We start from the raw sequence: 26,523 nt of genomic DNA on the forward strand, positions 1-26,523 counted from the left end.
GGGAGTAGTCAACTAGTCGATTATGTGATAAGCCTAGGCCCTAGGCTAATCAGGTAGTCGACTACTTGCATTCCTGTCCCCCTTGCTGCCTCTGTATCAATCCCTGTCGCGAGGAACCCCTGTCTTTGGGGGGGGGGGTCCAGCTTTCTCGACTGCTCCCCCTCTAGACTACCGCTTTTTGCTGACAAAGTGCTGAGTCAGCAAAATGCGGTGGCCATTTTAATGCAAATTAGGCGCAGGATATTTAAATACCTGCCTCATTTGCGATGCTGACCTGTCTAATCTGCATTTCTCTGCCAACAGAGGGATGCAGTCTAGACATACCCTATGATTAAGTGTCCTCACTTTCCTATTATTTGTCTGTATGATCTCTGTCTGGTTTGTAACGGTTTCTGTCAGCTGTATAATTAATTTTGCTAGGTGTAAATCAATTAAAGTGGTGGGGTAGGATTGGCTAGGTAATTCTGTTGTGATTGGTTAGTAAGATTATACTAAAATAATTGGTTACGGTATAGCTAAGCAGGACTCAGGTTTCACTATATAAACTGGGGTCCAACAGGAGACCAGAAGAAGAGCAGAAGGAAAGAAGCAAAAGGCTGGAAGAAGACCAAAGGGAAACAAGGAACACCAAGAAGAAAGGGGAAGACCTGGAAGAACTACTCACCTCCAAGACACAGTCTAAGACTAGAGCTGCCAGGACCCCTCTGCACAACCCTGACGTGCAGCAGCTAGGATCCAGAGAGAGACTGACCTTGCCTGGCCAACAGGGGAAGTTTGCCTGTATCAGGATTGGTGAGCATGACTGTGCTTAGTATGTGTATACTGCTTGCGTGGGAATTGTCAATAAATAGAAATAAGGATATTACTGTGTGAGGCTCTTTCAGTGATTAAAGATCCAGAAAAACCTGCAGGAAGTTACGCCCTGAGCCCCAGAAATTGGGTAAGGTGAGCCCTAGGAACTGGCTAACGGTGTATGTACCTAAAGTGTGGAAGGGATAAAGCATTTTGTGCAGGGTAACACCTGGCTGACGTGGGGCTGGCGGAGGCAGGAGGCCGGAATCCCCAGCAGCAACGGGACAGCCAGGCAGCTCTGGAATCCTCAGGAACACTCTGTGGCAGCAGGACAGGCAGCAGCCAAGCAGTCCCTGCCAGGAACCCCGGGAGAACTTGGGACAGCAGGCGAGCAGCAGGGTGGGAAGCCGTGCCGGGCCAGCTTTAGTGAGCCCCAGGGAGAGGAGCTGTGGAATGGGACAGCCAGAGGGGAAACACTGACCTCCCCTTGTCCAACAAACTCGCTGGTCCAGGACAGCTCAGGTCCAACCTGTAGAAAGCCATTCTTTGAACCAGACACCCTAACAAGAGAAGGGGAAGTTTCTAAAAAAGAATGTCTCTGTTCATAGGGGCAACTGCAGATAGTTTTAAATTGCCCACAGATAATTGGTCTTAAAAGAGCCAACACAGCCCCTCCCCAAAAACCTATGTGGCAAAACCTATGTGAAGCCAGGTGAATGGGAAAACTGTTGCACAGCAAGGAGAGAAAAGGCCTTGGGGAAAAAGAAGGCTGGAAATAAAGGTACATTGTCTCCTGGCCTGCTGACAGGGGGTCCAAAGGGGGAAGTTGTCCTGGAGCTGGGCAATTCAAAAGGGTCTAGCGCTCCCAGCTGCTGCCAATGGCACTGCAAGGGAGTTTTCAGACAGAGCGTCTGCACCTGGGGTGTGTGCCTAGAAGCCAAGAGTCAGAGAGAGGCAGCACCTAAACCTCCCCTGCCAAAGTTACAGTACAGTGGCCCGGTGATCTTCCAGGAGTGGGAGCTCACCTGGGTTGTAACCTTATGGACACATGACAGTGATAGCCATGTGATCTTTTGCAGAACTATGTGATAAACGTATTTATCACCCGCCTTTGCCTGTCTCATTTGCCCTCTGCCATCTCTGCTGGGACCACTTCTAACATTCCAAGCCATTCAATAGCTTCCAAACAGCCACCAACCTCATTTTATTTTATAAATTGACTTTGCTACAAAAAATAATTCCTGCCTGGCTTCAAATGTAAGTTCCTTCCCCCCGCCCCCCCCCTCAACATATTAGTCCGAAACTCAGGCTAGGCAATAGAGTTTATTCTGGATCAGTGACAAGGTTAGCAGTCAAATATATTGTTGATCTTTCACATGTATAAACAGGATAGGTGTCCCTTTAATGCAATGAACCAAACTAGCTCTGAATATCAGGCTTTCCACCATCAGTACTGTCAATCCTAAATTAGGGATGTAATAGTGTAGTCAATTAACTGATTAACCGATAAGCAAAAGCTTATAAGTCAATGCTATAGACTACACGCATTTCCCCCCTCCCACTTGCCAGTAATTTTTTTTTAGCAGGCTGGCCAGCAGCCCAGCTCAGCCCTGGCTTGTGCTGGGTCTGGGACCTTTCCCTTCTGCAGCTCTGCATTTAAAGTGTATTAGGAACCAGGTGGGTAGGCAATCTGGCTCAGTTCCGGCTCACGCCGGATCTGAGAGCTCAGACAGGCAGCCGGTCCGCGAAGGCAGCTGATTTTTAAACTGGCTCCCCTCATGCACCAGCTCCCACCTGGCACCCCACGCTGCTGCCTCTGATAGAGAGGCAGCAGTGCGGAGTGGCAGGGGGCTCCTCAGGAGTGGGGCCGGAGCATACTGGCTGCCGGCCCTGCCCCCTGGGGACAACAGAATAGTTGTGTAACTGATACGAATTCATGAGATTAATTGACTGTTCAATTAACTGATACTTAACATCCCTACCCTAAATATTTTTTAAAAAATCAGGAGTCAGCCCTCTCCCAAAACCATGAGATCATCTTTACAATCACAAGTTCTTAAAATTGTATTCACATTCTTTCATGCTGCATTCCCTGTCAGTTCCTGGCCTGGGCCAGAAAAGCTAATGATTTAATAAGCCTGTCAAGAAGATGAAGAACTGCCTTCTGCTTTTTGGGTCTCTAGATTACATTTTTAAGCTTTTTTGTGCAACCACAAGCACTAGAAATTCTTTTAACAAGGGGGGCGGGTGGTAGAAAGAGAGAGTCTCATCTAATAACAGTAGGCTAAGAGCTGGAGCTTTAAGAAAACATCAGATATCGCGAGACTGATGATGAGATCGCAGTTACATGCATATGCCACTATATATTTTCGTGGTTTCTAAAATGTACTAGTTATATGGAGATATACCTATCTCACAGAACTGGAAGGGACCTCAAGTTGAGTCCAGTCCCCTGCCCTCATGGCAGGACCAAGTATCATCCCTGACAGATTTGCCCCAGATCCCTAAATGTCCCCCTCAAGGATTGAACTCACAAGTCTGAGTTTAGCAGGCTAATGCTCAAACCACTGAGCTCTCCCTCGCCTGATGGAGCACTCTGAAAACTAGGAGTCCAACTATACAAGCCACAATGGGTGTCTGTTTTCACAAAATGAAAACTACCACTATTTTAGAATAAAATGCTGAACTCTCAAACATTTCTAAAATATTTTCCTGTGAACATGTGACGTACATGATATATTTTGATATAAAGATTTTATTGGCACTCACTTGAGATGATCTGCATAACTCATTGTTACACCACTCTCCTGAGACAGGATAATTTTGCTAACTGCCCTTGTGCACCTAGAAATTGTAGGTGTGCCGACTGAACCATAGCAGTGCTTGAAGGGATGCAGAGGATGCCATGGCTCCCACTGTCAATGTTATATGCACTCAGCATGCACCTCACTTCATGTGCCCGTGCTTTACATGCGTGTCATTTTAGTAATACCGGTAGGAAAAACAGTATATAGATGGAAACCAGCAGATTCTGACAATCCTGTGCATAGGCAATGGTAAACGGGCCACACGTAGAACTCCCACGGGTTGCATGTGTCCCACTGATCATTGTCCATCACTGTTCTAGTGGCTACCAAATCAAGTCAGTCCCTCCCGCCAAAGGACAGTCTAGCTTTATGACAGACGCAACAGGTGGCATCCAGCACATTTTAGCACCATAAGTAGCATAGGTTATACCTCCCTAAACTGGGACTCTGTGGTCTGGCTGCTGGACCACGGAGGTTCCTGGACCACAGAACCCAGGGACAGGGAAGTCTGGCAGCACGACCAGGGAGCTCCGACCCCAGGAAGCCCTGGCCGGCTAGTGGCAGCCAGGGAGTTCCAGCCCTGGAAAGGTCAGAGGTGGCAAGGGGGGCTGGAGCCTGGCAGCAGCAGAGCTGGTCTGGTGGTTCAAACTCAGGGGCAACAGAGCTGGGCACAGGCTAGAAGGAGCGAGCAGCAGGGAGGGCGGTGGGCTGGAAGGCCAGTGGCAGGGGTCTGCTTCCCCTGGTCTGGCAAATCCCCTCATTCAGGACCAGTCAGGTCCTGAGAGTGCTGGACCAGGGTCCAACCTGTAGTCATTTCGCCTTCTGGAGTGAAGAGGCAATCCTAAATTTGTACCAACAAACCCCCATACAAGAACCATTTCACACACAGTTGCCAGTCCTTCCATGTATGAACGCTTCTGTTGCACTTTTAAAAATACGTAGTCTCAGAAGCCTTTCCACTTAATGAATTTCTCTCAAAAATACATCAAAGAGTTCCTCTTTGCAAGAGTCCTCACCAGTGGAATACAAATAAAGTATTTTAAATAATCTTCCCAGTAGGCCTTTTCTTTACAATTTTTTTCCAACTGAAAAAGATTTAAATTATTATATTAGCTAATCTTTCCTCATTTACATTGGATATGTGTCGCAAAGACGACATTTTACATACAAAATGCAGGACAATGTAGCACTTTAAAGACTAACAAGATGGTTTATTAGATGATGAGCTTTCGTGGGCCAGACCCACTTCTTCAGATCAAATAGTGGAAGAAAATAGTCACAACCATATATACCAAAGGATACAATTAAAAAAAAATGAACACATATGAAAAGGACAAATCACATTTCAGAACAGGAGGGGGATGCGGGGGGAGGGGGAAGGAAGGAAGGTAAGTGTCTGTGAATTGATGATATTAGAGGTGGGGAGAGTGGGATGTTTGTGAGCTAATGGTATTAGAGGTGATAATTGGGGAAGCTATCTTGGTAATGGGTAACAGAGCTGGCCCCAGACTAACACGGCTACATTTCTATCACTATTTTACATACAGTGATGTAGTAGTTTTCACCCTTGAGGCTCCCAGGGTGCTATACATACTATAAGGAGATCATTTAGCTCACCACTCAAATACAGCGGCTGTTTGGAAGGGCCCAGAAACATGCAGCAAACTAGGTCAGGAAGTGAGGGCGATATTCAACTGAAACTGCAGGGGGAATTTTAGATAAGCAGAACGCAATTATCTGATTGGCTCAGGCCAAGAACACACCAGGAGTTAACCTGAAAATGTTAATGAGCTCTTTAATAATTATAAGCAGGAAAAGTCTTAGGCCAGATTTGCCACTGCCTTTACACTCTGCGTTGTCACTTACATCTGTACAGAGGATGGGTGCAAAATGATACCGACTCAGAATTCTCCAGGCACACCAATGGCTGTTTACTACCTTTTTGCACAGGGGTTACACAAGATGCATGACAATGGAGAGCCAGGCTCTTCACAGCTTTTCCAGCAGTACTCTGCCCCCCTGGAGACACACTGGGGATCAGGTTTTCAAAATATATGTAGGTACCTAAAGATGTTGTTAGATGGCTAGTGGAATTCTCATGGACATATAGGTGCCTAATCTGCTTTGGCACTTCTGAAAATCCCCGTGGGCCCCTATCTACATCATTAGTCATCTAATGCCTTTGAAAATCTGTCTCTGTATTTCTACCAACTCAGAGGAAAGAGAGCCACCTATTGCGTGAAAACACCTTAAACTATTCTGGGTTTTCCTTCAAGGTCTCCCATCTCCAAGGCAGAGCTTTCTTGTCTGAGATCTCACAGATAAAAAACAGATTAGAGAAAATGCACATTTGCATAGGGATTAAGGCACATCTAAATATTTAGTTCAATTTTTTTTCCAACACAGAGCATTTCTATGAAAATGGAATTTGCAGTAGGAGAGGCTCATTTTCAACATTTTTTCCAACTAACAAAAACTTGGAAGAGTACTGATTTCTTTCATTTTTTCAATAATCCCCTCCAACAGTTTAAGAGAAATGTCTATGTTAATATCAACGTTTTTTAATGGGAAATAAACATTTCCTGGTCATGTCACATAGGGTGTGTCTAGACTACATGCCTCCTTCGACGGAGGCATGTAGATTAGCGAGATCGGAAGAGGGAAATGAAGCCGCGATTAAAATAATCGCGGCTTCATTTAAATTTAAATGGCTGCCCCGATCTGCCGATCAGCTGTTTGTCGGCAGATCGGGGGAGTCTGGACGCGATGCCCCGACAAAGAAGCCTTTCTTCATCGACACAGGTAAGCCTCGTGAAACCAGGTTTACCTGTGTCGATGAAGAAAGGCTTCTTTGTCGGGGCATCGCGTCCAGACTCCCCCGATCTGCCGACAAACAGCTGATCGGCAGATCGGGGCAGCCATTTAAATTTAAATGAAGCCGCGATTATTTTAATCGCGGCTTCATTTCCCTCTTCCGATCTCGCTAATCTACATGCCTCCGTCGAAGGAGGCATGTAGTCTAGACACACCCATAGTGATTTGTATTTCACGTTTAAAACCTACATCTTAGGAATTAATGTTTAAAATGCTGACAGCTACATGTAAAAAAAAATAAAAAAAATCAACAGCCAGCAACAACTACGAGCGGAGCACAATCCTCATGATAACTTCTTAGAAAAAAACTTGCAGATCTTTTTCAGCACCAGGGAAAATTTGTCACTAATAATTAAAACAAACTGGGGAGAGGGACCACTATTAGCTCTACTGCAGGCAGGGAGAGAACCCAAAACGTAACAGGAGCAGATCAGAAAGGACGACTTGGACATGTGTGTGAATGTTATTTGTTTATACAAAACAAGATCACTACTGGAATAGGTCAAAAAGCTTTACCACCATCCACAAAATGACAAAGCACAAAGCAGATGAAATATGTGCTGATGGATACAAAAGAGAAATGTATTCCTTGTAATGACCTACTGCTCCCCACACTCCACTCTACTCACAGCCCTTCATGTCAGCCCATCAGCTGAACCAGACATGCCAGTTGCTATTCATGTGCTGGGGAAGCCAACCTGAGAAAGTAGTACCCTGTTAATATTCTCAGCAGTCCTAGTAGTGTAATGACATCAGCAAGACCTGAATTAGAATTGCGAGCTAGCTGCACTAGCATTCAGAGCAGATTCAAATGAGAGAGGTGAAAAGAAAACATATATCGCACCAGGGAATCGCTGCTAAATATTTCAGAGACTCCAGAAGGCAGCAGATCAAAGTTACCATACACTGAATTATAGTTATGTTTACCACCTTCAGAGGTTTTTATCAGTGTCTGTAGCTAAGTCTTTGGATGGTGTCTCTTCATGCTGTAAGCTTGTAGTAGGCTATAATACTCTAGCACCCCCTTGGGGACAGGATGAGCACTGTTTATGACTTGGAGTCCAGGGTACACTCTCTGGCTGTGATGCTCAAGGTCTCTGACCCATTGTGTGGGTCAGCACCAATATCCTCTCCCAAACCTCAACCCTCTGCCCAAGCCCAGTAAAAGTGACTGAGGATGGGGAAGAGTGAGTGACGGAAATGGGGGGGCGGGATGGAGCGAAAGGGGCAGGACTTTGGGGAAGCGGGTGGGGGGCCTCAGGGAAGGGACAGGATAGATCTTGGATTGCCCTTAAATTCCAAAATTGATCTTGGGCATAAAAAGTTTCGGGGCCACGGCCCTAATGGATACAGCTTTATTAGCTCTTCCCCATATACAGCTTGAATACAGGCAGCCCTCGCTGTAAGTCCAAGATATGTTCTAAAAAACTTGAACTTACAGCAAAACAACTTAAATCAGGGAATTTTTTCCCTGTGGCTGACTTCCATTTGTACAAACTGTTTTTATTTGGGGGAGGGGGGCGGGTTGAGCGCAACTTAAGAACAAGAAATGGGAGGACATATAAGACATCACCAGTTCCTAAAAGCATCGACTGTGGTGTGGAACGAATTAATACTGTGCAATTGATAGTGGGGACATCCTGTACCTGAAGAAGGAGCTGAACGGAAGGACAAGAGCCAGCATCACATTACTGGACGGTAATCAGAGAATCACCATCCAATGCCCTGTTGAGCCCAGTTTGGGAACTAAGGCTGTGTCTAGACTACATGCCTTTGTCGGCAGAGGCATGTAGATTAGACAGATCAGCAAAGGTAAATGAAGCCGTGATTTAAATGATCGCGGCTTCATTTACATTTACATGGCTGCCACGCTGAGCCGACAAACAGCTGATCAGCTGTTTGTCGGCTTGCCGCTAGACTGGACATTTCCCCTGTCGACATCAAAGCCCTTTGTCGGCAGCCCCGTTATTCCTCGTGGAATGAGGTTTACCGGGGCTGCCGACAAAGGGCTTTGATGTCGACAGGGGGAACGTCCAGACTAGCGCGCGAGCCGACAAACAGCTGATCAGCTGTTTGTCGGCTCAGCGCGGCAGCCATGTAAATGTAAATGAAGCCGCGATCATTTAAATCGCGGCTTCATTTGCCTTTGCTGAACAAACAAATCTACATGCCTCTGCCAACAGAGGCATGTAGTTTAGATGTACCCTAAGTGGTTTATACAGGATTGGCTGATGCTGGAGAAATCTTTGCTTTTTAACTATGAATTCAACCTCAGCTGCTATTTTCCAGTCTCTTTGTTCTTGTAATGCATACACACTCATTTTACATCATACCATATGTGAAATGTTGCAGTCCCACAAGACCCTTATTTCCAAGACCCTTTTAGCTGGTGAGGAGTGATGCCCATGGGGAACTGCCAGCAGGAGAGATGTATTTATTTAACCATATGCCTAAACCAGGGGAGGGCAATAATTTTTGAAGGGGACTACTTCATTAATTTCAAAAGTGATCGTGAGCCACCTCAGAAGGGGCGGGGTCTTGGGTGGAAGGGGCGGGCTGAATGAGTGATCTGAAGATTTCCACTGAGTCTGACTGTGCCTTAGTATTTATAACGAGGCTAGTAAGGTTCCCCATCTAGTCTGCTGTGTCCCATTTGAACCAAACGGGCTTGTTGAGGCTGTGTGTATCAGCACAGGCACACACAAAATGGATTTTGTAAGCTCTTGCGACAGGGTGAATGAACTCCGTATTACTGTTCGTCTTTGACCAGAATAAGACTTCCCCAACTCTGCTGCTTAATTGTCTGTTCAGAGTGCCCTTCGTGTATCTTTTCCAGCATTGGCTTCCAAACAGTCTGGGAACTCCTGTTTTTAAATCTTTCTTGAGTATGCCCAGAACTGTTGAAACAAAATACAGGACTATGTAGCACTTTAAAGACTAACAAGATGGTTTATTAGATGATGAGCTTTCGTGGGCCAGACCCACTTCCTCAGATCAAATAGTGGAAGAAAATAGTCACAGATCAAATAGTGGAAGAAAATGTGACTATTTTCTTCCACTATTTGATCTGAGGAAGTGGGTCTGGCCCACAAAAGCTCATCATCTAATAAACCATCTTGTTAGGCTTTAAAGTGCTACATAGTCCTGTATTTTGTTTTAGCTACACCAGACTAACACGGCTACATTTCTATCACAGAACTGTTGAAAACTCATTGTATAATGCAAATGCTCAGGTCAGAAGCATTGATTTCGCTATCCACTACTTATACCTTGTAATGTTTTCCCATCCTTAGCTACTTGCTCCTGATAGCTTACCCTACACTTTTCGAAACACTTGATGCCTTTCTCACCTTCACTTGTACCACTTGATTATGACACACTATTTTAGAAACTATCCAGAAAGAGTGATACCTGCAGTTACCATCATATCTGCTGAAGTCAAACACATTAAAACCATTTTTGCAAGTCATAGATTTTGAAGGCTTATAATAATTGACTTGAGCTCCCTAAGCTACTATTTGCTCTTCCCAAGCCTCATTTCTAGCCCTCTGACTCACCCTCTCTTCTTCTCTTATGTGTTTGAGTTTTTCAGATCAGCTTGCTGTTTGTTTTGCGTGTGTGGCATGCAGAGAAATCAGAAAGTACTGCTGGTGTTTGGGTGGTTTAAATGGTCCTGTCTGAACCATGTACCTGGCAGAATGTGTCTAGGCTTTTGAAAATGTCAATTTAGTGTTTAGCCTGGCCCTGATACTGCCATCTTGAAAGCTACGCATCTAAAACATTTAGGCTAGGTCTACCCTGCAGAATTCTTGAGCAAGAATGGCCGTTCTTGAGCAAAAACTTTCAGAGCGTCCACACTACAAGCCCATTCTTGAGCAAGAAAGTTTACAGTAGATCGTCAGAAGAGAGGGCTTTTTGCGCAAGAGTTATTCCTCTCCCCACGAGGAATAAGCCTTTTTGCGCAAGAGCTCTTGCGCAAAAAGGCTAGTGTGGATGGGAACAGGGGTTTCTTGCGCAAGAAAGCCCTATGGCTAAAATGGCCATCAGAGCTTTCTTACACAAGAGAGCATCCACGCTGCCATGGACACTCTTGCGTAAAAGCACATGGCAGTGTGGACGTGCTCTTGCGCAAGAACTTTTGCATAAATTCTCTAAGGCTACATCTACACTGCAGGCTTCTTGTGCAAGTGCCAGCCCCAGTTCCCAATATTAGCCCCAACCCCAGAGCCCCAGTGCCAGTCCTGCCCCCATATGCCCCTCACTACTACCCCCGCCCCAGAGCCCCTCAGAGCCAGCCCCCCCAGAAGCCCCACTATCAGTTCACCACCTTTTAGAGCCTCCACCCCCAGAAGCCCTTAGCACTAGCTCCACCTCTGGTACCGCCAGTGCCTGCCCCACCCTTTCACCTAGCCCTGTGCTTTCTCCCAGCCACCAGCTCAGCACTGCTGCCCGGGTCGCGGCTCTTCTGTGTCTGGGAGAAGACCTCACCCCTCCCAGCACTAGTTGGCTGAGAGGTAGGGCAGGAGATGCTTCTCCCAACAGCCGTGGCAGGAAGGGAGGCGCTGGGTGGTGTACCTGAGCCCTGGCCCCCAGAGCTGCCGTGGCCCAGCAGCCAGTGGCTCTAGCCTAGTGCCGGTCCATGGACCAGCGGTTAAGTTCCTTGGGCACAGCAGAAAAACTAAATACAAGCTCCCCACAGGCAGCGGAACTACAAGATCAAGTCTTTATATGGTGACTGGAAGACTCAGACAGCAGAGCAGTTAAAGGTGGGAATAGGTCTTCTATTCCATCCCTCTGCCAGTGTGGGGATTCCTCCTGCGAGTATACTCACCCATATAGCCAACGGGTTATTTATATTAAAACAAATAAATAAAATAATAAAAAATATAATGCAACATTAAAATAAATTATAAATATTATTCGTATTAAATCAAAACAAAAATCTTTGGCACACATATTGTATTTTTGTCTTGTGTTCGTACAGCGCCAAGCACCTAGGTCCAGGAAAAGGGTTCCTAAGAGCTAATGCAAGATAAAAATAATGGTTGTAACAGACGGACCCAACCACAGCTTGACCTTGGTGTATTCAATATCTAGACCCAAACCTAGGTCTGGAATTGGATGCTAAGATCCACTTTAGATGGTCACAGATGGCAGTACCGTTAGTCAAAGATATGATCTTTGAGGCAGGGACTGCACCTGCATATTAGGGGTGTTAATTATCGTTTAAAATGTGGACCGGTTAAATGGTAGGTCCAACTGGTTAACCTTGGAGCAGCTGACAAGAGAGGCAGGAGGCTGCTCCAGTCCAGCCAGACCATCAGTTAACTGGTTACCCATAGGCATCATCCAGTAAGGTAACCGGTTAACACTTTATATCCCTATTGCATAGTGTCTTAGGTACTTCCAATGGCCCCCTCACCATTGCGTCTGAAAGCCTCACACTTTCCCATGCATTTATCTACACAGCATCCCTGTGAAGCTCCTGTTGTGCAGATGGGGAACTGACACACAGACTAATTTGCATAAGATCATACAGGCAATCTGTGACACAGCAGAGACTTGAACCCAGGTTAGTCTAGCACCTAACCACTAGACCATCCTTCCTCTCTAAACGTATCTCTGCCATTTTACATGTTTAGAATGTGCCTCACCTGGGGTAGCTTCCTAAGACAACCTACAAGTTCACTCAGGAGATAGCTCTTGGTTTTCACGACATTCAGCCCAAATTGCCCATTTTGAAAAGTTACATCCCATTATTTCTAGTTGCACCCCTTTCACTGACCGTTCCAAACCACTCCCTCCATAGAGAATCCCCTCTCCTAAGGGCCTTCACACCTCCCCCAAACCAAAAATGTATTCAGAGTTACAGCAAAAAGTGTCAATTTTGCAAAAAGCTCACAGGTCACTGGATAAGCAGCAGCCACCCACATCCATGCATGGAATTTCTGGGCCGTTTGCTGCCTTTGGTAATGAAACAGCTTGCTCCCAAATATCAGCGGGAGCCACCCTTAGGCTATGTCTATACTATACGGTTTTTCTGCAAAAATGGCTGTTTTTGTCCATACCCTCAAGCCCGTTTTTGCGCAGGAAAATTTACAGTAAAATGGCAGAACAGAGGGCTTTTTGTGGTAGAATTATTCCTCTTCCCACAAGGAATAACTCCTTTTTGTGCTACAGCTTCTGTGCAAAAAGGCATGTGTGGATGCTCCGCAGGGGTTTCTTGCACAAAAAGAGCTTATCAGAAAAAGCACTGGTGCTCTGATGGGCATTCTGTGAATGGCACTCAGAACTTTCTTGCGCAAGTGCGTCCATGCCATGTGGAGGCTCTCTTGTGCAAGAGCACATCGCTTTTGCAATGTGCTTTTGAGGTGTGGATGCACTTTTGCACAAGAAGTTTTTGCAGAAGATCTCCCACAAAAAGCTTCTTGCACAAAAACCCTGCAGTGTAGACAAAGCCTTAGAATCAAGGCAGCACAGGCCTTTAGGTTCTAACAAGCACTTCTCAACTGCTCAGCGCATCCCCTCGCTTAATACCCCCCAGCCCAGTTATTGCAACACATCCCATTCTGACTGGTGAAATCCATATGAGGCACCGGCTCCTGTGTTTTTGCTGGTGGTGCCGTGTGGAGGGGCAAAAAGGGAATTGCACAGAGCTATGCACACCCACAAGAGACTGCTCTCGTCTTTGCAAAACGATTGCTTTCTTGGCCCGTCAGCTACCAGCAGTACACTTGCATTACAGAGCAGTCACGCATTGCTCACAATGCCCTCAGATTTCCACTCTGTCTTCCTCCCAAGCAGATTTTCTTCTCCCTCCCACCAGCAGGAACAACTATTTCCAATCTCCGTTCATCAAAGCAGAAACTGCAGACATGTATGCCCAGGAAGCTGGTCTTGCTGAGAAGACGGAATTTCTCTTCTTTTCAACTTCAAACTCAGAGGTGTTTCTACAGAAGCTAAAACAATGAGGATGCTTATGGCACCTTAAAGACAGAGGGTACGTCTACACTAACTCGTTAGTTTGAGCTAGGTAGTGTAATTAGGGCAAGCAGAGTTGCAAATGAAGCCCCCGATTTAAATATCCCGGGCTTCATTTGCATGTTCCCAGGCGCCACCATTTTTAAATCCCCCTTAGTCCGAACTCCGTGCCAGTGGCTACACGCGGCACGGAGTAGGTAGTTTGAATTAAAGATCCTAATTCGAACTACCGTTACTCCTCATCCCACCAGGAGTACCAGTAGTTCGAATTAGGATCTTTAATTCTGACTACCTATTCCGTGCCGCATGTATCCGCGGGCATGGAGTTCGGACTAAGGGGGATTTAAAAATGGCGGCACCCGGGAACATGCAAATGAAGCCCGGGATATTTAAATCCCGGGTTTCATTTGCAACTCCGCTTGCTCTAATTACCCTACCTAGCTCGAACTAACGAGCTAGTGTAGATGTACCCTAACTGATTTATTTAGGCCTAAGTTTTTGCAGGCAAAGACCCACTTTGTCAGAGGCATCAAAGTGGGTCTTTGCCTACCGAAGCTTATGCCCAAATAAATCCATTAGTCAGTAAGGTGCCCCAGGACTCCTCATTATTTTTGCAGATACAGCTACCCCTCTGATACATAAAACATTAGGGTTATTTTGGGAACATCTGATGAAAAGCGTAATTGACAAAAAGATCTTTATTAGCCGTCGCAAAGAGTAAGAATCTGCCCCTGCACTATCCCCCAGATGTTATGCTAACAAGACCTGCAGGTGCCTGCTTATCTATGCGTTCAACCTGGAGGGTCCATCTCCTAGAGCACAGGATACCACAACATGGTAATCCCACATTTTAGCTTAACTCCTCATGTTCAGTCACACTAACCTGTGAGAGGTTGGACTGCGTTTTCTCACTCTCCCCGTCCCCTTCTGTTTTGTCAGTCAGCAAACCTTGGACTTGGTACTCAAGGACGTAGCTGTCAATGAACCTCTCCAGCTCTTCGATTTCCTGAGATCGGCTACTCCCTGCCTCAGAAGAGGCAGATGCCACAGAGGAGTTTTCCATCACTCCAGGGAAGAAGCTGAGAATAGAGGGGGCCTTGAAAAGAGAGAAGATACAAATTAATTTCTTGTCCTTTATCTACACGTGTGCCAAGTAAAATACTTTACATACATACACACAATCACATATAACATGAGCATCCTTTAGCTCACAAACATGAGCGTCCATATTCTAAAACACCTACTAAATAAAGAAAAAGGTCCAGTTACAGAAGGAGCATACCAAGACCCCAGCAGACTGGTTAGTGCTTACAGGAGCATTCAACAAAAGGCACCGTGCTTACAATTACACTATCTTCCAAAGGCTGGGCTAAAAGAGAACAGAAGCCTTCATAATACTCATATCTTTCCCTCACAAGAGCTCAAGTGGCAGACACAAATATTCTAAAGCAGGAGATGAAGACTTCTATTCTCCATAACCGGGCAGTGAAAGATACCCTGGTCTGAGACTGCTCTTTGCAGCTAAACTAGTACCAAAGAAGGGCTGCTAGAAAGGGAGAAACAATGACAGTTACAAATTCCAATACAGAACAAAGAAACTGAAGGAAAAAGGCTAGAAATGCTTCCCACCCTTTTCCTACCAGAAAGCTGAAAACAGCCACACCCCTGCACCTGTTTTGTACAGCATGTAAACCAGTATGTATTACAAAGAGATCCAAGGGAAGGAATACCGACAAAGATTTAAATGTAAACTTCTCATTAAAACATCTTCTCCTGTTAGGCTCTATGTATAGTAGAACAGAAGCGAGGAAGAGACTGCCATTACTATTCTAGGTGCACTGATGTCAGGTGAACAACAGGGCATCAGGTCACAGCTGGGAATGACACACAGGAAAGTGAGGAGTCCAAGCAGAGCACAGATAATGAAAGGAACCTCTAGCATAGCGGTACAAAACAAAATGCTGTTTCAGCATCTGTGCCTGCAAGTGGAACAGCCAGATCAAAGGTGCACCGAGTGGAACAGAACAGAAAGGTCAACCTAAGTTCTATTTTGCATGTTTTTGGCAGATAAAAATTTAACTTGGGGATGGGGGGGACAAAATTTCTTCATCAGTTCATTTCCTGAAAACCACAGAGGAAAGCAGTGAATGGGTTGGATCTCATTACTCTCAGTCTGAACTAACACACCAGAGAGGCACTCAGAGGTGAGCGATTTACTGCTGTCTTCAGAGAAAGAACACACAATCCCCTTTACATGTAAAACCTTGTTCAGTGGTAAAGATACTTTTATCCCTGGGATGAGCTAGAATGGTGCTGAATAGTGTAGCCAATGGAAGCAGGCTACTTAGCTCCACTCAAAAAATCAAGCCTTCATGTTATACATTGTGGGGCATACAATACATTTACCCTTTTGGACAATGCCCCTCCAGTTAGAGCCTGACTTGAAAATCCCACAAGGAAACCTTGGATTTAATTTGAGGTTGGTGCAACTCATTTACAAAATCATTCCTGAGTTTGCTAATTCATAGACAGGGGCTATAACTGTTCTAAAGGAGCTGCTAATTCCATAGCCCTTCATTTTCACCCAGGGAAATATGCTGCTTCCCTGCCTTTAAGTCTGTCTTTGTGATTGAAACATTTGCCAAACAGGACAGACTCAGAGAAATGCAGAGGTCCTCTAGTCACTCCAATGTTGAGGCAGGATTAAATATGCTTAGACCATGACCAACAGATGTTAGTGTAAACTGTTCTTGAAACCATCCAGTGATGGGGATTCCACAACCTTTTTTAGATGGTATGTTCCAGTGCTTAATTACTATTATAATTAGAAAGCTTCTTCTAATATCTAACCTAAATCTTCTATGCTACAAGCTAAACCAATCACTTCTTGCCCTACACTCACAGGACAAAAAGAACAGTTGATTACGGTCCTCTTTTTGGCAACAATATTTGAGGACACTCATGTCCCCCTTCAGCCTTCATTTGTCTATATTAAACGTGTCAAATACTATCAATTTTCCTTATAGGTCAGAATTTCTAAGCCTTTTGTAAGTTTTGTCGCTGTCCTCTGGGGACTCTCTTCAATTTGTCAACATCTTTCTTAAAGTGTGGTGTCCAAAACTGTTCTCCAGACCTCCACTGGAGGTCTCACCAGGGGGTGTCAAGCAGGACAATCATCTTTCAGGTCTTACATGTGACACTCCTATGATCACACTCCAGAATCAGATTAGCTACTGAAATTTTGTTTGTAATTGGTGGGTGCCACAGTGGTGCACACCCGAAGAAGTGCACAAGACAAAACTCACTCCACTCACGGATGGGAAATCTTAGAGGGAACTCCTTTCAAAAGTGGGAGCTTCAGTAACTACAAGTGATTTAATTTTTGAATCTCCTCCTCAAGCATGTCTAGCAGCTCCCTGTGCACTGATGGCATGTGGGTGAGCATTCGTCCCACGTGGATTAAGACGAACGGCACTATCTATCAGCAGCAGCTTTGATGATCTCTTATTCAAGTATTGAACCTGTCTGCCCTCAGAGGATCATAGCAATAACTGTCTTTTTGCTTCACAAATTATATGAGGCTATATCACAGTATTAGAAACAATACTAAACCAATGGATAATTAACAAGGTGCATGACCCTGAGATACAGGAATCAGGGCAGGGAATGGGAGTTATTGGGGGGCTCAGGCCAGGGGGGTACAAGATTCAGCGCAGGGGGGAGCTCACGAGGAGGGGCTGAGAGGTTGAGGAGGTGGCAACTCCCCACTGGGGGGAGGCTGGAGCTTGGCTGCCCATTCCTCCAGCAGTTCCTTGCAGGGGGTGCACCCAGGACTGGGCTGCCTGACCCCCCAGAAGCTGCTTACTGGGGGGAAGCAGAGCTGGGCTGCCCAACCCCAGCCAGCCCGCACCTCTTTGTGGGAGGAAGGGCTGGGGCTGGGCTGCCCGGCTCCCTCAACCAGTGGGTGAGGAAGAAGCTGAGGCTGTGTTGCCCAGCACTCCAAGCCAGCTGGCTGGCAGCTCCTGGGGTAAACGGGCCCGGGCTGCTGGATAGCAGCCGCCCACCTGGCCAGTACTGGAAAGTGAGTGGTGGTGAGTGCTGTTGCACAGCCCTGCAGGTGAGGTGGGCGGGTGTGAAATTTCTTGTGCACATGAAATCTCTTGTGCACAGCCAGCAGCTTAGCAGGAACCCTGATAGAGGGATGCACACACAATTCAAGCTTTGTAAGAGACTTAACATTTCATTGTCTCGCCGTGCTGCCCTGCCCCATTTTATTCAGTAAATGAAAAAAACCCTTCACAGCCCACAATTTTCCTTTATCAAATTACTGCATGGCAAGTATTTGGAGGGCTGAGTTTTAATCCCCTGAAAACCTGGGGTTATAAATGGAAAGATGACAGAGCTTAGCTCTAGTGTTACTAGCAGGTGCCATTCTAATTATTTTAAAGGCCTCTTGCCTAACAGCCACAACTTGCATTTACATAGTTCATTTATCACAAAGGATCTGAAAGCCCCTTACAAAATAAAACTGATGTATGTTACAAATTACTTGCAAGAGTCTCTTCACACCCCACTGAAACACAACCACCTGTGGCGCAGAAGGTGGCAGATGTTTAAACAGCTCTCAGCAATACCTATGTGTGATGAGAAATGACGGCAATTACCATCTCCAATTGCAACTGCACAAAGACTTGTATGAAGAATGTAGTGACTTGAAATGGAATATAGCTAGGCCACATGGACTATCTTCACTCCTATGAAAACAGTAGTGGGATATTTCTAAACAAGAAATGGTCAGAACATCTGTGTTGCATTTCCACCAAAGCACAATACCTGCTGTAGTAAAACGCCCTGTCCTATCTGCCTGGGTCACTGACTTAAGAGAGAACTGAATCAATCATTGTTGATAATACTTTGTGCCATTGAAGGAGTGACCAGAGCAGATTCTGCTTAGCTTGCAAACTATTGCTGAATTCACCGTATGGAATTGCATGCCTGCAGCTAGTTAAGCACACAGTATGGTCTACTATATCTTTTCAAGTTCCAGTCTCCAGAGATCCTTCACAAATAAAAAGAGAAACAGGACAGGGCTGACAAAGATACTACTTGTGAGGAAAATGCCTTGAAGACTCAAACACAAATACAGGCAGTCCCCGACTTACGCGGATCCGACTTATGTCGGATCCGCACTTACGAACGGGGCTTTCTCGCCCCGGAGGTCGAGGTAGCGGATTGCTACCTGCGACCTCCGGGGCGAGAAAGTCCCGTTCGTAAGCTGCTCCGGTGCCCCTGGTCTGCTGGAGACGGTCTCCAGCAGACCAGGGGCACCGGGCGGGTTCCCGCGCTTCTGAGGCTTTGCCAGAGCAAAGCCTCAGAAGCGCGGGAACCGCCGCTGCTGCCGCTTGAGATCCGGTGCCTGTGGTCTGCTGGGGACCGTCCCCAGCAGACCACAGGCACCGGGACTGAAGCCGCAGCCGCGGGGGGGGAGGGGGAGAGTGTCCCGCGCCTCTGAGACTTTGCCAGAGCAAAGCCTCAGAGGCGCGGCACCCCGCTGCCGCTGCTGCTCTGCTCCCCGTGTCCCTGGTCTGCTGGGGGGGGGGGGGGTGTGCGGATAGTGTGCCCCCCCAGAAGACCAGGCTTTTGTTTTGGACCCTGGAGCAGAGCAGCTGGGGCGCTGCGGATTGGTCCTGCAGCACCCGCTCTGGGCACTACTGGACCAACCCGGCAGCACCCCAGCTGCTCTGCCCCAGGTCCTGATTCAGCCTCTGCTGGTCAGTTTCAGCAGTGGCTGAAACAGGACGCCTGGGGCAGAGCAGCTGGGGTGCTGCTGGGTTGGTCCAGTAGCGCCAAGGCTCCAGGCTTCCTGGAATCAGCGCTCATCAGTTTCAGCAGCAGCTGACTTGGGGAAGCTTGGGGTTCTTAAGTTGAATCTGTATGTAAATCAGAACTGGCGGTCAGTTTCAGCAGCGGCTGAATCTGGACGCCAGTTCCGACTTACATACAGATTCAACTTAAGAACAAACCTACAGTCCCTATCTTGTATGTAACCCGGGGACTGCCTGTAGCTCTTAAGAGCAAATATGTACAGCTCTCAAAAACATTGCAATATTCACTATCAAGCATTACGCAGCCCAAAGAACAATCAAAACCCAAGCCAGACCAGCTAAAGCAGAAAAGTTGAAAGCACACAAGTCAACCACTATGGGTATGTCTACAACTGCACCCTCTTTCAAGAGAGGGATGCAAATGAAGACATTCGACATTGCAAATGAAGCCGGGATTTAAATATTCATTTGCATATTTGCGTTATAGCGCTATTTCAAAATAACAGAGGCTGTTAAGATGCAGTTATTTCGAGAGAAAACCCTTCTCTCGAAATAACTGGTAAACCTCATTGCATGAGGAATAAGGGTTATTTCGAGAGAAGGTTTTTCTCTCGAAATAACCGCATTTTAACAGCATCTGTTATTTTGAAATAGTGCTAGGGCCAGGGCAAGCAGACAGTGAAGGCCTGGCCACATGTGCCCCGCTCGGGCTTCGGCCACTCGCCCTGCTCTGCCCCCTCGGGTTGCAGCGCCCACACAGTGCCCACCTGGGACAAAGCCCCGGCAACTGACAGGCTCTGGTCCCTGCCCGCGAGCCCAGTGGGCTGCTGCCGCCGGTGCGCAGGGCTCAGCACCCAGCCACACCGGCTCGGCTACCAGAGCCCACGGGGTGTGGCTGGGCTCTCCGAGCACCAAGCCCAGCCAGCGGCCCTGCCCCCACCTGTTCAGCACACACAAAGCCCCAAACGCCGCAAGCCCAGCCTAGGGCTCTGCACCGCGCTGCCGGCAGCATCGGCCCAACTCGCCACAGGAAACCCACCGGCGGAGCCCCGCCAATCTGGCTAATGCAGAGAACCTGCATCTCCCAGAGCCCAGCCTAGTCGCATCAAGCTTGCCTGGTCGCTGCCCTCTGCCCACCCAGGTTTCAGTCCTTAACTCCTGGCCCAGTGCTGGGTAGGCCTGGGCGCATACCCAACGGCCATGCATGAGTGGGGCTCGCGGGAGAGCGGTACCAGCCCGGCACGTGGAATGGTTGAGAGCGGAGCTCTGGCTAAGCCACCCCCAGAGCAGACGGCTCGTCCTGGGTCCTAGGCGGGAGGTGGGGCAGGGAAATGCAAGTCAAGTACTCGACTGACTACCCGATAAGCCTACTCGACTCCTCTCTTTGGGTACATCTACACTAGCCCCCTAGATCGATCTAGGGAGGCTAATGAGGGCGACCGAAATTGCAAATCAAGCTCGGGATTTAAATATCCCGCGCTCGATTTGCATGTTCCCGGCCGGTCGCCATTTTGACTAGCCCGAAGTAACTGCCCGCGTCTACACGCGGCAGTGAAACGGGATTCCAAATTAAAGCCCTTATATCGAATTAGCTGGTAAACCTCATTGCAGGAGGAATAACAGCTAATTCGATTAAGGGGCTTTAAATCAGAATCCCATTTCACGGCCTGCGGAGGCCCTGCCGCTCCTCCACCCCCAGGTCAATTAGTACCTGGGAGCAGGGGAGCACACGGTGCTTTGAAGCGCCATGTGCTGTTCATGGGGTGAAAGGAGACATCCTGCGCTCCCTCATGCCCAAGCCCTAATTGGCCTGGGAGCTGGGGGAGCAGGCGAAACTTCCTCCCACTCTGCGAGGAGCAGGTGTAGGGTGGGAGGAGGCTTTGCAGGCTCCCCTGTCCACAAGCCCTGATTGGCCTGGGGGAGGGGAGCGTGTGAAGCTTCTTCCCATCCTACCAGGGGTGCCTAGTGAGAAGGGGGGGCAAAGAGGTTCCCCCACCCTCAGACCAATCATGGTCTGGGGAAGCCCAGAAGCATCCTTACCCCACCCCTTCCAATTTAGGCCCAACCCCTTCTGGGGCTGCCTAAATTTTTAAAGTGGCCCCTGGACAAAAATTATTGCCCACCCCTGATGTAAGGTTTCCGCAACTGAAACATCTTTTAGTTTTGTATAAACTTAAAAGCACGATTTGTTAGTCTATAAAGTGCTACCAGACCTTTTGTTGTTTTTTAAGTTCATGCTATACAGACTAACTCGGCTACTCCCTGAAAGTTTTTGTTTCGTGTTGGTCAAGTGCGTCATGCAGGCTCCTGTCCACAACTGACGTTTGTACGTGCAAGAGAGATAAGTGTTAATAATCATACACCTGTCATCTCTTTCTAATCCATCTTCCCCTCCTTGCAACATGTATTTTAGTACAGGCAGTCCCCGGGTTACGTACAAGATAGGGACTGTAGGTTTGTTCTTAAGTTGAATTTGTATGTAAGTCGGAACTGGTACATATTGTAGGGGAAACTCTAGCCAAACATTTCTCCAGAGCTCAGTTTTATTCTCCCACACCTCACTTTCCTCAGTCCTTTATTCTCAAGCTGAGGTGTCTGTTGAGAAAAGCCGCTCCGCGTCTCCCTGGTCTGCTGGGGGGTGGGGGGGGGTGGCGCTAGCTTCGCGTCTCCCTTGTCTGCTGGGGGGAAGCAGCTAGTGCGAGGTTGCCTCACCCCGTTTGTAAGTAGGGATCCGATGTAAGTCGGATCCGATGTAAGTCAGATCCATGTAACCCGGGGACTGCCTGTATGTGTTTAATGTCCGGGCATAGCCAGCCAGCCAGCCTTCTCATGTGTTCCACTAGGGGGAACATGGAAGCAGCATCAGTAAGTCCACTTAGCAAGCCTTTTGAGTGGCTGCTGAAAAACAGGGCTGAGAGAGGAGAGAGGCCAGACAGAGAAAGTGCCCCAGGGTCCCATCCCCAGCTAGGCTGTCTCAATACTTGCACCTAAGTGGAGGAGGATGAAGAGCAACTAGGCTAAGCAGGAGGCTGAAGGGAAGAAGAGGACAAGACATAGGCTATGTCTACATTGTGGGGGTTTTCCGAGATACCTCTGGTATCCTGGAAAAACCCCGCTGCATCCAGGAAACATGTTTGCTCTTCCGCTTTTTTTCCATGGAAGCGCAGATGCGCTCTTTTGGGGAGCCCTGTAAACCTCATTCTATGAGGAATAAAGGCTCCTCCAAAAGAGGAGGCTTTTCCTCCATTTGGCTCTGTCTAGACAGGGACAAATGGAGGAAAAGCCTCTTCCGGAAAAGCAATCAGAAAAAGCTATGCAAATTTTTTTGTGTTGGTTTTTTTTTTTGTTGTTGTTTTGGAAAAATCCTATAGTGTAGACCTAGCCATAGAGAATCCAAGCAGGAAAAGACAAGGGGTAGAGGAGGAACCACCCACGGGGACTTTGCAAGGGGATGCAAAGCAGGAGAATTAAGGTGGAGTGAATTATGACAAAGATAGAGGAGGTATTTAAAAAACATTTTCCCACTCCCCTCACCTTGGGAAAGGGGATCCAAACCCTCCCTCCACACCCAGAGGATGTTCTGGCATTTACTTTCTCTCCCTCCCAAAGTCTCGTATTGCAGCCATCCCCATGGTTCCGGAACCGCCAGAGAGTTGCTGTGCTGCAAAGTGGCAAGAGATGCTGAGTCCCACTAAGTCCGAGCAGCCACTTGGATTTCTCTGCTTCTGCCACAGTCCTGGCTAATCCATCTCCATCTCCCTGGTCATTAGGCCAAGAAAGCTGCCGCCTTAGCAATCCCATTGGCTACTATGAAAAATCCCATTTAATTAGTTAACCAGTTAAAAGTTAAGTTTAACTGATTACCTGATTAAATGGGGGAGGTGAACAGGGCAGCCGTTCCAGCCCGCTGGCTGGAGTGCCCCCCGACTTGTTGTGGCCAGACTGGAGCAGCCCCCATGCTGTGGTTTGGGCCGCTCCAGCCCTGCGGGGCTGCTAGCTCCCAACCTACGCGGGCTCGTGGGCTGTGAGTTGGCTGCCCTTCCTCCGCCCCCCGACTACCACTTCTGTTCCCCCCCCCCACATGCAAGGCTGTAGACTCGCATGGGGGGCTTCTCCTGGTTAATGCTTAAAGGTGATGCTTACTGGGTAACCGGTTACCTGTTCACATCCCTATTGGCCAGCTCTTTCTGCTTTCTCTGGCTGATTTCTTTTGCCATCACTCCATGCTCCAGCTCAGCATATAACAAACCAAACCAAACTCTAGCACATGGCTGTTCTCCAAACCTAGCATGTAGCAAACCACTGCACTCTTGCTTCCCTGCGCCTATCAGCAGCTTGATTACAGTTACGATGTCCGCAATAATGACAGGCGCTAATGGCAGTATCACCATCAACCTTACCCTGTCTCTGCACCAAAAACAAATAAACTGTTTGTAACATGTCAGAAACAAACAGCAATTTCTTACCAGCCAGTAACATACAACTGAATGCAATCAGGCAGCCCTGTGCTGAGTTCATTTTCCATACGGGAATGCCAAGTGGAAACAGCCACCAGAACAGAATAATTTCTGTTGCTTAGCAGGTGGGTGGAAGTGCTTGGCAGTGCAATAGAAATGTTAAACACTCGCAGCTGGTGGGGGGAGAGGGATTAAATTAAAGAGGACGTAAACCTCCTGTGGTTTATACTGGACAGCCTACCCGCGAACAAAATCATAAAACAACTTAACACTTCCATCGCACTCTATGGCCTTGTCTTCACCAAGAGATTTACTGGAGTTGTAACTAAATGCTGGGCCGCATTCTAGTCCTGTCCATAAACCCACCCTAATTTTAGACCAGTGGTGCTTTTAACTTCAGTCTCTAACCCCAAAGGAGCTACAAACTAAAACCTCAGCAAGCAAAACTCATCAGGTGCTAACAGTGGGGCTCACAGTCACTGCAGGCCCCGGAACAGGTGTTGTGGGGGTCTCAAGCAGTCAGCCATTAGAGTGTTCCCCGCCCCCAGAGCCTTATAAAGTGGCATTACGGTGGAAATTCAAAGGGGCCCAGAGCTTGCGGCTGCAGTCAGAAGCTCCAGGCCCTGTTGAATTGCCGGGACCCAGGACAATTGCCCCTTCTTCCCTCCCATCTCACAACAGCAGTCCTAATATGCTTGCTCTGTAGTGCAGATATAGGCTAGCACCACTAGTTTTTCCATACTTGCCCACAATTCCTCCTCCCCCCCCCTCCCCTGCCCCGCAAAACAGCCGTGGCGGGGCCCTTTGTGGTGCAGGAGCTGCGAGCCGGAAGGGGAGGGTCCCTTATGGCTGCTTCTGCCCCCCCCCCACAAGCCTGGACCTGGACAATGGCAGCTGCGGGAACCTACCAGTCCCTAAGCACATGGCCAGGCAGCTCCTGTGGAAGAAACGGGAGAGCAGCGTGTATCTGGCTGGTAAGTGTCCAGCCTCCCCAGCTACTCCCACTCTGACACCTTACCCACAGAACTCTCCTCCCAGACCCTGCACCCCAATCCCCTGCCCTGAAGTGCAATCCAAACCCCTGGGCTGACCCCTTCCCCACCAGTAAAATACCTGGTATTTTCAGTTTCTCATCTGGAAAGCCACTTGGGACATTCTTCCTCTGCCATGTGGAAGGGAGTGTGAAATTTAAAGGTGCCATGATTTTTTTGGGGGGGGGGGGGGGGGGGGAATAGGGTGCTTTTTTTTGCTTAACATTTGGACATCCCCCCTTTTTATTAATGCAGAATTTTGTTTAAAAATGAATTACAATATAATTAAAATAAAAATGATCAAACTTCTATCAAATTTACCCAATTCACATTTAATATGAAAATAGCCTTCAATTTCACATTTGATGCCTTTTTTCTAATTTTTCTCCAAAGGGGAGCCCGCGAAATTACGCTGCCCTGGCCCTGCAAAACTTTCATCTGCCCCAACTGATACTACCGTTTTATCGTGCTTTGCGATTTATTATTTTTATAACATTTTGCCCAAAATGAGTGGTTCAAATAAAAGACAGCGTACGTATTATTTCAACGCAGAGTGGAAAGAAACCTATTGTTTTATTGACAATAAAGGGAAACGTGTTTGCTTATTGTGCAGTGGTACTGTTGCAGTGCCAAAAAAACATAATGTTGAACACCATTTCCAAACTAATCACGGCTCTTTTGACATTAGCCATCCACCTAAAAATTGAGAAAGAAGAAAATTAATCAGCTCAAATCAAACCTATCTGCCCAGCAATCTGTTTTCACTAGACAAGTAGTAAAGTCTAAAAGTGCTACTATTGCTTCCTTTAAAATTGCTCATCTGCTCGCAAAGAAGAAAAAACTCTTTCAAGATGGAGAATTGTTGAAGGAAGCATTTTTGACTGGTGCTGATTGCCTGTTTCAAGGATTTTCTAACAAGCATGAGATTTTGTCGGCAATACAAGACTTGCAGTTATCAGACAACACAGTTACGAGGAGAATACATGCAATTTCAAGCAACATGCAAACTCAGCTAAAGGATGACTTGGAAATATGTGACTGGTTTTCACTGCAGTTCAATGAGTCGACAGATATATCAGATACAGCGCAGTTGGCAGTTATGGTGAGGATGGTATTTAGTGACTTCACTGTAAAAGAAGAGCTACTAAAAGTATTGCCTATGAAAGGGCGAACAAAGGGTGAGGACATCTATAATTTATTCAAATCATACGCAACATCAATTAGTATGCTACTACACAAGCTGTCTGCGATCACCACTGATGGGGCACCAGCAGTGATGGGCTGCACCAATGGATTCATTGCACTCTGCAAGAAGGATGAATCCTTTCCAAAATGTATGTCTTATTGCATTATCCACCAAGAAGCTTTGTGCATCAAAGTTCTTTCTTTTCAACATGTCATGAATGTCGTTATTAAAATAATTAACTCTATCCAAGAGAAACCTTTGCAACACTGACTTTTTAAGGCCCTGTTGGAAGATATTGATGAACCGTTAATAACTACTCTCTGAGAATGGTTATCCAGCCAGTTATGCATGCACCTTATAGTAGCCCCATCTAGATTGTATTTCCCTCATTTATTGATAAGAAGATCATGGGAGACCGTGTCAAGTGCCTTACTAAAGTCTAAGTATATTTATGTTCAAATTAATCTGTTAGTCTTTAAGGTTCTACAGGATTCTTCGTTGTTTTGCAGATACAGACTAAGATGGCTACTCCCCCTCGCCCGGCGACTTGTCCAATGAGACAGTTTTGTG

General features: G+C 47.1%; 1 protein-coding gene across 8 annotated transcripts in view; it reads right to left on the minus strand.

The window, feature by feature from the left end:
* The window catches only part of CTIF (cap binding complex dependent translation initiation factor), a 420,270-nt gene that overhangs the window by 210,184 nt on the left and 183,563 nt on the right, over positions 1-26,523 (minus strand). For all 8 annotated transcript variants that reach the window (XM_075932696.1, XM_075932695.1, XM_006136745.3 and 5 more), the window contains one exon: positions 14,338-14,550. In XM_075932696.1, coding sequence (XP_075788811.1) covers positions 14,338-14,517 — 180 coding nt within the window. In that variant the 5' untranslated portion in view covers positions 14,518-14,550. The remainder of the gene's footprint in view (positions 1-14,337; positions 14,551-26,523) is intronic.

The sequence above is a fragment of the Pelodiscus sinensis genome, chromosome 6, assembly GCF_049634645.1.
Source record: "Pelodiscus sinensis isolate JC-2024 chromosome 6, ASM4963464v1, whole genome shotgun sequence".
Taxonomy (NCBI): domain Eukaryota; kingdom Metazoa; phylum Chordata; order Testudines; family Trionychidae; genus Pelodiscus; species Pelodiscus sinensis.